This window comes from Amblyomma mixtum, chromosome 3 (assembly GCF_055824585.1).
Source record: "Amblyomma mixtum isolate Tamu chromosome 3, ASM5582458v1, whole genome shotgun sequence".
NCBI lineage: Eukaryota > Metazoa > Arthropoda > Arachnida > Ixodida > Ixodidae > Amblyomma > Amblyomma mixtum.
The window spans coordinates 13507522-13520406 of record NC_143014.1 but is presented as its reverse complement, the minus strand read 5'-3'; the positions used below and the strand labels follow the sequence as shown (position 1 = coordinate 13520406).

The following is a 12885-nucleotide window of genomic DNA, read 5'->3' as shown; positions in this document are numbered from 1 at the left end:
TAGCAAGCCAAATGTGTCTGGTGACACGTTCACACCCTTTTGTACGGAGAGTCGTGACACTGGCACTTTTGAACGCAATGTTGCTAGCTATTGCAAGAAACATTCCTAGTAATTCCCAGCATAAGCATTCATTATGGGAGCCTCCTCTAGCTAATTGGGCCGGATCACATCAAAGCAGCTAGAGGGTTGTGCATCTGGGCATCATTATTCAGTTACACAGTGGGGGGGCATGGTGTCAAACAAGTGCCATTCTCCAACCGATGAGAACACCAAGCACTCACTGCCTGTCACTGAACTGCAGCAGCCACAGTCGATTTTCATCAAGGCACATTTGGAGTACATGAGGCATGTTTAAAAACAGTTATTTTAAATGCCTGCTGCGCAAGTTACGAAATTTTCCACCAGGGGTCCAAGACGGGACTACGGCAGCTGCACACAAAAGCACACGAAAGAGACTGTGACGTACTGGGCTAAGCCTGGTGCTTGGGAACCTTGGACCCTTTGAATGAAAAAGGGCCAAAGCAGATCTTCTTGGCCGGCCTTTCATTGTTGCTCTGCTCACGCATGGTTCGCTGGTAGAACTCGTCCTCTTTAACATACCTGAGGTGACAAGAAATGAAACTTTTAACCACTACTAGTGCCAGATACAGATCGGTGACAAAAGACACAAAGAGCCACTTGCCATGCCGGTGGCCAGCGGTTTCGATTCAGGTAAGCTTGGTTCTGAGGATGCAAGTTGCGCAGCAGCTTGAGGTGATTCTGCAACACTTTCTTGTAGGTGGTGGCAATTCTGTACAAACACCAGTCAGCAAGCTGATCTGCGTTGTGAATCTGCATAGGGTACGCAAAGCCAATTGCAAATTATTTCAAACTTGCCAGGTAAGCTGCAATCTTAGCTGTGTAGTACAAAAAACTCCAAGTTTCCAACAGTTTTCTTTGACTGAAACATGACTGCAATTTGATTGTGGTGGGGACGACAGGATGCAATTCGTGCTAAGAGCACAGCTAGTAAACTGATATGACTTCTGTATGGCGCTGCTATTTGCTCTTATATGGGCCAAATCGGGTGACTTTTTTAATTTCATATTTCCTTTGTGTGCAAAATGCTAGGACATTTCATGTAAACGGATAAGTGCAGAACAGCCGAGCCAGCACGCATTCACACGAGTGGAAAGGTGTATTACACCACCTGTAACGTAAGTATGCGCCTGAAAAGTGGGCTTCCTGTAAAGTGTGGTTTTGAGCTTGCTAGTTTTGAGCACTGACCGAACACAATACTTACATTTCACTAGCCATCATCCAAGACACTGCAAACAAGGTATTTTCGTAGGACAGGCAATGAGACTAAGAAGAATATGTAGCGACGACGACGACTACCTGAAACACCTACACTCGCTAAAAAACACACTAATCACCAGAAACCATCCACAGACAACCCTTAATAATGCGTTCCAACGAGCAACCACTTTGAAACGAGATGTAGTTCTTAAAAAACGAACAAAAGCTAACAGTCAACGACCTCCTGCACTTATAACGAAATACTCAAATGCGCTTCCAAACATAAACAATATCCTGCGGAAATACCACCCCATTTTAACTGGTAACGACCGTCTCAAGAAAATATTTCTCGACGCACCAAGGGTAACATACAGACGCAACACAAACCTGAAGGACATACTGGTGCATGCTAGGCTCGGTAAGAAACCACCACCGACAGTAACTTCATGCTCTCGACCTAGATGCAAGACATGCAAACATTTACAAAGGGACACTACGGTTAAAAGTATGGCAAGCGATTTCAGTTTCGATATAAAGACCAGTTTTGACTGCACATCGTCCAATATTATCTGCATGCTCCAGTGCTCCTTCTGTCAGAAACAATATATCGGAGAAACCGGGCAAACAATGAGTGCCAGATTAAACGGGCACCGGGCTGACACAACACGGAATGAACAGAAGGCAGTGTCGACCCATTTTAATCAACGCTATCACAAATTCGACGAACTCAAATTGTTCATTCTTCAGTCAGGCTTCAAATCGACTAGGGACAGAAAATACAGAGAAGCATTCCTAATCCACAAATTTAAAACACTGCAACCAACAGGGATTAACATGTCCAGAGGAAACCTGGAATCTCTCAGGTACATTCCAGGGTTAGCATAATTTTAAACTAACAAATGTCTTGCATGTGCTCAGACCATTTCCTAGAACCTCGCATAAGTATATTATCTTTTCAGGAGGACACGAGGGCGCGATGGGAGGCACGGGCGTGGAGGTAGACAGGGACAAGCGCTTGTCCCTGTCTGCTTCTATGTCCGCGTCTTTTGTTGCGCCCCTGTGTCCTCCTGAAAAGTTATGAACCAACACGCCCAAACACAAGTACTTCTGAGTATACTATCGCTCTTTGCACCCTTCCCACGTCATATCTTCCACCACATTTCTGGCCTTCTCACCCTCTCCCTTTGTTCACCTTTTTTTTTCTTTTCCCCTACTATCAGTTCTCGGAAACCATGACATTCCTGTTACCCCCTCCGACCCCACCTTTTGGCTTTCTCTGAACTCGAGCCATTCCCCCCCCCCCCCCCCCCCCCCCCCCCCGCCTTGTCCTTCCTTGGAAATGGCCCCCCCCCCCCCCCCTTTTCTTTCTCCTTCCAGTGCCAGCCTATTTTGTTTGCCTTGTTCTCATTTCCCTGTACCACGCTGACTAATCCCCTTATCTGAGTTTTTCAGGTCCACCCAGCGCCAACCCCCCGTCGCAGCCCCTTCAAAGCCTTTGTTCATTACACACCCCCGGGATATAAGTTTTTCCACTATTGCAGCTTAACGAATCAAGATTCACCTCCCTCCCCTTCCTGACACGCATCCCCTCTCACACCACTTTCCTTCCCCACCCCCGGGGCCTTCCTCCTCGGAGCGATGGCCCTATTTAATCCCTGCCAATGATGAACGCTTTGCCCAGACGAAGACAAGTCCCCTTGTCGAAACGTTGGCTCAAGCAACCTGAGGTTTTCCACTTCGCGCTTCGGAAATCGTGTCCGCACGAGATGTACGATAGTTTCGACCATCAGGTGCGCAGGCTTTTGGCCGCAGGCTTCCCTTGCTCGGTCCTTACGGCAGTAGCCGAAACCCTCCTGAAGAAGTTTCGCCCTCGACGAAACGTGGCTGCAACTGAACGCGCAAAGCCCAAACCTGAGGTGATGCTTTATATTCATAAGGTGTCACATAATCTCAAAAAAGTGGCCAGCAGGCACAAAGTGCCTCTTGTATTCTCCGCGCCAAATAAGTTGGCGAAGCTGTGCCCTCGAATCTGCGGCGATGGTGAGCGCGGTTGCAAAAAGCAACACGAAGAAGCCTTCGTCAAATGTGCTTTAGGAGTGGTTTACAAGATCCCCCTGTCCTGTGGAAAGTGCTATATTGGGCAGACAGGGCGTTGTATCAATGACCGTTTAAGGGAGCATGCTCAAAATTTGATAAATCAAGATAAGCTTGCGAATCTTGTTTCGCACGTAATGGTGTGCAGCTGCGCGCCACGGTTCAAAGAAGCAAAGGTTTTAGGCAGGAGTAAAAGCACAACATCAAGAGTCATTTTGGAGGCCTTTCATATTTATAAAAAGTAGCCACTGCATCAGCGACCCTTCCATAAGTTTGTACTCAGCTGAGCGTATGTTTTTGGACAACGTCATATAACGTCTTGTAACTTCCTGGCCCGTGTCTTTTTCGTCTGTCGATTCTCGAAATGTTTTGGTCATATCCCATCCATATTTTTTCCTTTTGTCATTTTCATGTTCAGAGTTATCTTCCTTATCTGGTTCCCGCGCTTTCTTCAGTGACATAGTGTGAGCTTAGATAAGTGTGAGCCATCTAAAACTGTTAAAGTAGCCTGGAGCCGCCCGATTGTGCGCATGCGTGTGAAGACTATAAATGTGTTTCTTGCATATATCAATAAATCAGTTCTTAGTAGCGCCTCGTGTGTGTCGTTTCCTTTCTTTGTGTTCGTTTTTCGCGCTGAACCAAGTTTCAACTTTTTCCCCTCCCTTGTTCATTTTGTGATGGTCACTAGGTATTGGTAGATTCCACAAATGTGAACACAATCAGCTATTAACAAGAAGAGGAAAACAGAAGGGCGAGAACTATACAACAACGTTACAAGAACAAAGCAGTACTATACAAAAAGTTCGGACAAGAAAGGGCGACAGTACAAAAAAAAAAGAGTAAAGCGAGTGGGGAGAAACGGTGGCTTAGCTGCGGGGTGACAAGGTCCGGTCGCAGGGAGCGTCGGGGCTGATGGGGGGTTGCGGATACGGGCGAACTTGGGCCACACGTGTTCCACGCGTCTTCGGGGCCGCCGTCGCCGCGCTTTACGCGTCAGACATCCGCCTAGGCCCGCTTGCCGACCACTTCCCTGGCTGACGTCACACAAGTCCGCACGCACCAAAATCTCCACGCCAACTCCCCGGCTCGCGGTTTTCCAGCCGCGGCGTCCTCGTGGCGACCAAAAAAACAAACGAATCCTTAAGGCCTAGTGCGCCAACGATTTGCAGATGTTGAAAGGGGGGGGGGGGGGGGGAAACACAAAGAGACTGAGAAGGGACGCGAGGGAAGGCCACGGTCCTAACGTGGAGCGATGCTAACTTGCGAAGGTCGGGAATATGCCGGGGCATTAAACGGACATCTCCCCAACCCCACAGCGTGCAAGCGCTCGCTACCCGGCGGTAATACTAGGAAGGGGCGAGTAGCCTTGGCCCTCAGCCTTGACCCTCCAGCGTCGCGAGGGGTCAACTGTCCACGCGGGGGGAGGCAAAGTCCCCGTCGCCGTACTGCGACATGCCTGCGAACAACCGGCGCCGTGGCCACCTCGGTCGCAAAAGAAGAAAGAAAGACCAGGCAAGCACGAACTTTGTGACACAACCCCCACGAAAAGAATGCTATTCTTAATAACATTCAAACACAAATCACAAATATCGTGCATGCACAAACGCGTATTGTCGGGCAAGCAAACACGGATCGATGCAAGACGCGCACTTCACAGTCACCAGCGCGCACCATCTCGTCGCCTCACCAGTTTTCCCCGACGGCTGGCAGGATCGCGCACTGCACACCTCACGCACACCTACACTGCACTTTCAGTCGAAACAGTTCAACACTGGACATACGTCGAAACAGTTCGACAGTGAAATGTTAATCAACACACAAACATCTTGTGCCGCATAACGTTCCCAAAAATACTGAAAAGCCGTCTCCCAAAATATAAAGAAAGAAAAAGGAATGTCTTCCTAGAGGGGGAGGAGCCTTCAAAGCTCATGATCGTCTAGGTACCAGCTAAGGTGCCGTCCTCGCGTCTTCCTTTACTACGGTACTGAGTGGGACTTCCCCGTACTTCTTCGTTGCGAGAGATCGTTCGAGCATCAACCGTCGGGTTTGAATGCGAAAGCGCCGTCCAGCTTTTTCGATACCTTTTTAGAACGCATGCGAACGTTTTGCGCTTTTTTCTCAGTCGCCTTTGAGAAACCCTGCATAGGTTCCGCCTCCCTCCTTCCAAGCAATAAAAGGAAGCGGACACTGTTTTTTATTGCTAGGCTTGTTCGTCTCTTTCGGTGAGCAGCACACGGCCAGCATATTGTAACCTGGCCGCTCGTGGGAATAACCACACTGGCGAGAAGTTATTGACCGGACGTCATTTGCCAGCTGTGCGGTCGGCTGTACGTTAACGGCAGTCACGCAGCAACCGGTTCGCTTAACCCCCACGCATGCCTGTACTGCTGGTTCCTCGCAAAATGGTTCTTCCGTAAAAGCGACCGAGTCTGTATCGGCTGTTTGAAGCGGTTCAAGCCGCGCGGGAACTGAGGCATCGTCATGATCCGCTGGTTCCCCTAAGGGGCACAGCTGTGCTTCATTCTCCTGGTCAGGCTCTACAGCCGACGCGTCTGAGCAGTGCTCCTCGTCTTCGCTGACATAACTGTTCAGCCCCGTTCACCTGAGCAGTCCGCGAGCTCTCCTCTAATCGGACCGCTCCGTCGAGCTCGGCCTTAATTTCCTCAACATCATGAGGGCCGGGGCATTCCATAGCTCGTTGCTCGGTCAGCGGCTCGGGAGCCGCGACCTCGCCGGGATCTTTGTTCTCGAATATCTGCCCCAGTGTAACATCCTACGGGTCAGGCGGTGCTGTAGCCGCCATGGTGACGTCTTAGGGTGGTGCCTGCACTCGTCTGAATTGCTCTTCCAGCATATTGGTTTCAGGCGTTTCTGTAGCCACCTCTACCCCGATTGCATGGTCGAGCTCACCGCCTCGTCCTTTGACGAAACGAAGTTCATGCCCTTTGAACGTATGCTCGGGAGGCGTCCGGAAAGCCACCTGGTCTGCTGCCGGTGCCACTTCTGCTACCGCCCTGCAGTCGCCTTGCCGGTCGTTTGCAGGCCTTAAGCACCTTCCGTGCTGTCTCAATGACACTTCGATTTTGTTTGAAGCTGCCTTCGCTCCTGCTAGCCTTTGCTCGTGCTCGGAGAGCCTCAATCTCTCTCTGCATCTCCAGCACACTGCACGCCGAGCGCGCTTTGTCAAGCTCCTGACGACGGCACCCATCCTCCTCGCGACGACGCTCGCGCAGCGCTATCCGCTCGTCGTGGCGAAGGGCCGCTCCCTCAAGACCTAACGCCTTCGCGCGCCCGATGAGTCTTTCTAAGTCCTCCATCGCGCCGACTCTTCGCGGCTTTCAATTGAGCGCGTACGTCAAGTCTGCCCTGAACCCTACGCCTCCCGGCCAGGGCTAATCGTGGCCAGCAACTCCTGTCGTGAACGCCAGTTTGTCACGATATTGTGGGCGGCTTGATGTTTGGTTATCGCCGAAATTATAATTATGCGGGCCAACCTGCCCACCACTGCACTCTCCGTATAAGTTTGGCGGGGGAGGAGCGACAAACTTCTCCACCCTGCATGCAAAAGATGAGGTTCGACTGCTGACCGGCGATGGGGGCCACGCCTATTAGCCGTTGACCGGAGGCGTGAGGCGTAGGCAAGTTTCTTAACAAACCCCTCTTTACGTCGGTAAAAAACAAAGATGAAAGGTTAGAAAACAAAGCCCAACGAAGTAGCGTGCGTACACAGGCGCGACACAAATTACAAACACAGAATGAGAACACAATCAACTATCAACAAGAGGAAAACAGAAGGGCGAGAACTATACAACAAAGTTACAAGAACAAAGCAGTACTATACAAAAGGTTCGGACAAGAAAGGGCGACAGGACAAAGAAAAGAGTAAAGCGAGTGGGGAGAAACGGTGGCTTAGCTGCGGGGTGGCAAGGTCCGGTCGCAGGGAGCGTCGGGCTGCGGAGGCGCGCGGGGCTGATGGGGGGTTGCTGATACGGGCGAACTTGGGCCACGCATCTTCCACGCGTCTTCGGGGCCGCCGTCGCCGCGCTCTACGCGTCAGACACTCGCCTAGGCCCGATTGCCGACCACTTCCCTGGCTGACCTCACACACGTCTGCACGCACCGAAATCTCCAAGCCAACTCCCCGGCTCGCGGATTTCCCGCAGCCGCGTCCTCGTGGCGAACAGAAAAACAAACAAACAAACAAACAAACAAACAAACAAACAAACAAACAAACAAACAAACGAATCATTAAGGCCTAGTGCGCCAAAGATTTGCAGATGTTGAAAAGGGGGGAAAAGAAACACAAAAAGACTGAGAAGGGACGCGAGGGAAGGCGACGGTCCTAATGTGGAGCGATGCTAACTTGCGAAGGTCGGGAAGATGCTGGGCCATTCAACCGACCACAACGTGCAAGCGCTCGCTACCCGGCGGTAATACTAGGAAGGGGCGAGTAGCCTTGGCCCTCCAGCGTCGCGAGGGGTCAACTGTCCACGCAGGGGGGAGGCAAAGTCGCCGCCGCCGTACTGCGACATGCCTGCGAACGACCTGCGCCGTGGCGACCGCGGTCGCAAAAGAAAAAAGGCCAGGCAAGCACGAACTTTGTGACATACACCTCTATGTTCTACAGGTTGCTCTTCCTCCGCGTTCTACGAGCTGCTGGTGTAATTGCCGTAATGGCAACTTCACTAGGTATTAGTTGATTGTTACGTTCAGACTGTTTATTTCTCGCGGCAATAAAGAGCCTGTGAGTGGCAGACAATTTGAATACTTATTTGAAGGGGGTGTTCGAAGCGAGGCTCCACAGTGCCTTCCATTTTATGCCTAGATGCATTCGTCTCTACCTAGTGATTCGCTAGTCGAGTGGAAGCTGCGCGTGCCTTCCAACAGCATACCGATGCAGGCACGGCGTCGAACCGCAAGGCGCGCTGAAAACGGAGGAGGAGCGGAGCGCCCTACTTTCTCTCCAGAGACTATAGGCGCTCTCCTTCGTCGCGACCGTCGGGTGCAGAGTAGCCGAGCGAGCTAGATAAGGTGAAGTCTGTCGTCACTCGGGGCACTCTCGCAGCGAGCGCCGCGGTGCGGCTCCGCAGCCGCGCCCGGTGCCGTGGTCTCTCTACTTTTGCTCACGACTGTACATTTAAGCATGCACAGTGGCGAGAGGAGAGGGAAATTCAAATGCTGACTACAGATAGCTCAGCTTTCAATAAAAAATTCTTGCTCGAGGATATTTGTGAAGCGGCGTCGTTCAACATCCTAGGCATAACGAAACTTTATTGGGAGCCCCTTTAAACGCCCCATTAGTATACAGCGCTGACAACGTATACAGGGCGGCAGGTGCGTCCACATGACTCGCCCTTATGTGCTCTGGCTAGACGAAGCTGCTCTTAACTATTTCCCAATTGTAACCCGGATTACGTTTGGGCAGTAGTTAAGAGCAGTACTCATTAGAACAGCGAGGTGGGCTCACCCCGCCATTGTAAAGGAATTGTCGCACCAAAACTTTGAGGGAGCGTAGCTGACCTGGCCCGGCAAGCTTAAACTGCCTCGCGGGTGGGCAATTGGAAAAATACTCATTCCAGATCAGAATAACACCTCTGGAGGGTCCACACCATTTTTCGCATGAGGCAGGGCATGTATAACTTTTACTTTTAATGCATTAGGTGTTCACCTCACCCACACTAATCTGCCATAAAACGCAAATCCGTCGTATGAACAGGGGATGCATAGTTAGGGTTTCAATGGAGTGGATTTATATTTAAGTATAAACTAATTCACCCCATATAGAATGGGTTTCATAAAGGTTATTCTTTCCATCAGAAAAAAGACCGTTTTTCACTTTTCATATTAGTTGTGCTGGAAATCAGTGTCAATTATGCTGACCTGACAGGGCTCCAGCAGTGTGAGGGCCACTTCCGAGACGTCCACCGCAGCATCTTTGGAGCCCTTCCGAGTGGCACCACTGGAAGCCTCCCCGCTCCTCTTCGCTTCGTCAGCCTTGCAGCAGCAGGCATGTCGGCCAGCGAGCTCGTGGACCACCCGCTCCTCGATGAGCGCCACCAGCCGCGGGAGGCAGAGCCGGTCGGCCAGCTTGAGGAGCGCGAGGCAATTGCTCGCGTTCACTCGGCTGCACAGCGCGTCCTTGTACAGGTACATGAGCAGCTGCCGAAAGCATTCGCAACTCACTCCTGGAAAGTGTACCTGCAGAGTTAACCGCACCAATTGAATTGAGAAGGGCACGCTTTGTTCTCATATCCCAAGCAGTGACATTGTTTAAATATCAACAACAGACAAAATTCCCTACCACTTTCGCTGAGCTTTCGAGGAAGTCTCCGCTGAACATGGCTGCCATCATTTCACACCGTGCCATCAGCAATGGCCGATGGGCTGAGCAGAAGCCATCATCTAGCTGAAACAGCACATCTGTAAGACAAGTCAAGACAGGCCAGGACCCTTAAGATGCCGCACATATTGCATAAAACATCACAAAGATATATATTCTCCCTTTTTAGCAAAGAGCACTTTTTTACTTAACAAGACAGAATGCCCGAACACTGATATTCTATTCTGAAATTCCTCACACAAACCATAACAAGACCAGAAATATGAGTCGCATACTTTTATTTTATAGAGATGTAGTGTTCTCATTTCTCTCTTTGCAAAAATTACTGCAGGCAGGCACTCCTTTGCTGCATGTGAAGCCTATATAGTAGTACAAAAAACAAACAAACACATGCATCAGTGTGTGGCATGAGGCACACTCGTGTGTCACTCATTTTCATTATTTTCCTCCTTTTTGAAAACTAGTAACCTGAGGATAAACTTTCTGCTCCACTTCTCTGCAGCAGTTTCTTCCATACAGTCACCCTCAACGTAGATCTTTTACGGGCCTCCTTGCAGCAGTAAGAAACAACGCAAGCCTCTGCCTCCAATGAGCTTGAGTGCCAGTGTTCTCGGACATTAGCAGCCATGTGTTTCATTTCACACTTTTTCAATATTAAATTGAAATCACTAACGCACACGCGAATGCAGTTCACTTCTTGTCCACATTCACTTTTTTCTGACATTCCGCCTTCTTGCAAATTCCTCTGAAATAGGGATTGCCAAAGACAAGCTGTAGGCTGTTTCTTTCGCAAAATGCGATCGGCCCAAGTTGCGACAACTTCCTCATGCTCCTCGGGTACTACCTCCAATAATGGTAATTGACGGTCCGTACTTCGTCCAGGGATATGCATCAAACCATAGCCTGCGCCTGTCCTGTGAAGCATCTATCTGGAGGCAATGGAGAGTTGCACAGCAGAAGACCTTCACGAGACGAATGTGGATGACTTTCTTGTTTATTTATTTATTTATTTATTCAAATACCTCACGGGCTCCGACTGGAGTATTATGTGAGGGGGGTTACATAACTGGGGTGGGAAAAAGAAGCAGGTAGAACATGGTTATTTTAACATCGTTATACAAGTAACAAACAAACAACCAGAAAATATAACTAAATTGAAAAACTAAGTTGAAAAACACACGACAGAACACACTTCAGGAAAAAGCACACTTCAGAACAAAATGCTACTTATTTTTTCTTTGAAAATAACATAATCTGTGATGTGAACAATGTTGTCAGGAAGACTATTCCAATAAATGATTGCACGGGGCAGGGCTGATGAGTTGAATGCAGTGGTCCTTCCCGAAAGGCGTTTAAAACTGAGGTGATTATGCAAGGGCCAACTGTCAAGGGCTCACTGGACATTTCTCTACAAGGCGTAATTCCTGCAATCGTTTTCTTTGGGAAGCACCACAAGCTGGAAAAGATTATTTCGAGCGGCATTTCCAGCTGGAAGCTGTGGGGATACGCATGAATCCCCTGCCCCATAGTAACGGCCGCGTTATCACGCGATGTTATGCGCGCGCCGTTCGGGAGGTTTGCGAGGGAGGGCACTCACGCCGCCCCCGCTTCCTTTCGCGCCCCGCCGCGACGCCGCCGCGGGGACTTTCCCTCTTTCCCCTCTTAGAACGGAGAGACCTCCTCTGCACAGCCCGGGAGAAGGCGCGTTTCTCCCGAGGCTCGCTGGTCTTCTGGCGGGAGCCGCGCACACGCACGGACCAGACTAGAGCACTGCACGGGCCTCAATCTGAGGCCCAAGCCCGGCCCGGGCGCGAGACCTGAAGCCCGAGCCCGGCCCGGCCCAGGCCCGCTAAATTATCGCTCTAGCGAGGCCGGCCCGTGAATCCCGGAGTGAAGCCCGGCCCGGCCAGTTTCACAGTAACGCTTGAGATATACTGCTCACTCTGAGCAAGTAGACCGCTATTAGACCGATAAGAAACTGGCCGACAAAGGTTCTGAAACCACAGTTTGGCTTGCAAAAAGTTGGTTCTTTTTAACCCAGAAGGAAGTGATTAAGAGTAGTGCTCGCTAGGCCCGTCTTTTGGACATTGATCTCGTGTAGGTGCGCAAAGATAAACTCGGAAGTTCCGAGAGCCAAATGAAAAGAGCTGCATACGCGCATAATAGACTGCTTTATAATAAGGGAGTAATTGCTCACTGACATCCACCCGAGCGCAGCCAACGGCTGCAAAGGAAAGCTCTACAGCTTCCTCAGAAACTTCGTAGTTAAAGAAAAATTCGTCCTGGTCCGGGGCTCGAACCCGGGACCACTGCTTCACCGGAGCAGTCGCTCTACCAATTGAGCTAACCGGGACTTCGGCAAGCTTATGGTAGGGCGAGAGCGAATTGATCAATAACTCGAAGTGGGAACAGTGTTGGTCAAATGTTTAGTGGAATCCCCCAAGGTGGAGGATAACCATAAGCTTGCCGTCCCGGTTAGCTCAATTGGTAGAGCGACTGCTCCGGTGAAGCGGTGGTCCCGGGTTCGAACCCCGGACCAGGACGAATTTTTCTTTAACTAAGAAGTTTCTGAGGAAGCTGTATAGCTTTCCTCTGCAGCCGTTGGCTGCGCTCGGCTGGATGTCAATGAGTAATTACTCCCTTATTACAAATCTACTCCACCTTGGGGGGTTCCCCTAAACATTTGACCAACACTGTTCCCACTATGAACAACCTATGACAACCTGCCAGTCAAATTAATGACTGGCCCCCCAGGAACCTGGGAGGCCCTACGCTGGGAGCACCCAGGGCAGTGGCGCATCGCTTAGCCGCTGAACGGTATGAGGCATGTATATGTAGAGAATGACCTATTCCGCATATACGGGATAAGCTATCTCGCCATACCCTTGAGGCGGAGCTCAAGTTTAACAATGAACGCAGCAAGCTACAACAATATCTATTACTGACAAGTAGTACTTACTTTCTACAAAGAATTTAAAGCCAAATACAGTAGAACCTTGATTATACGACTTTCAGGGGACCTTGCGAAACCGTCATATAATCCGGGCGTGTGCAATAAAATCTCGCACAAGTGCCAAGCGCTGGGAGTGGGCTCCGTCCATGAATACGTCATTCGCTGACGTTCCGCTTGCGACTTCCGGTTGTCGCACCCAGCACCCCAGCAGCAATGTGGG

At 50.4% G+C, this 12885-nt stretch overlaps 1 protein-coding gene across 5 annotated transcripts in view; it reads right to left on the bottom strand.

Moving 5' to 3' along the window:
* Positions 1–12885, bottom strand: part of RhoBTB (Rho-related BTB domain containing) — a 451872-nt gene that overhangs the window by 8185 nt on the left and 430802 nt on the right. For all 5 annotated transcript variants that reach the window (XM_089578199.1, XM_089578196.1, XM_089578195.1 and 2 more), the window contains 4 exons: positions 9674–9792; positions 9253–9570; positions 683–831; positions 467–600 (listed from right to left, as the gene is read on the bottom strand). In XM_089578199.1, coding sequence (XP_089434325.1) covers positions 471–600; positions 683–831; positions 9253–9570; positions 9674–9792 — 716 coding nt within the window. In that variant the 3' untranslated portion in view covers positions 467–470. The remainder of the gene's footprint in view (positions 1–466; positions 601–682; positions 832–9252; positions 9571–9673; positions 9793–12885) is intronic.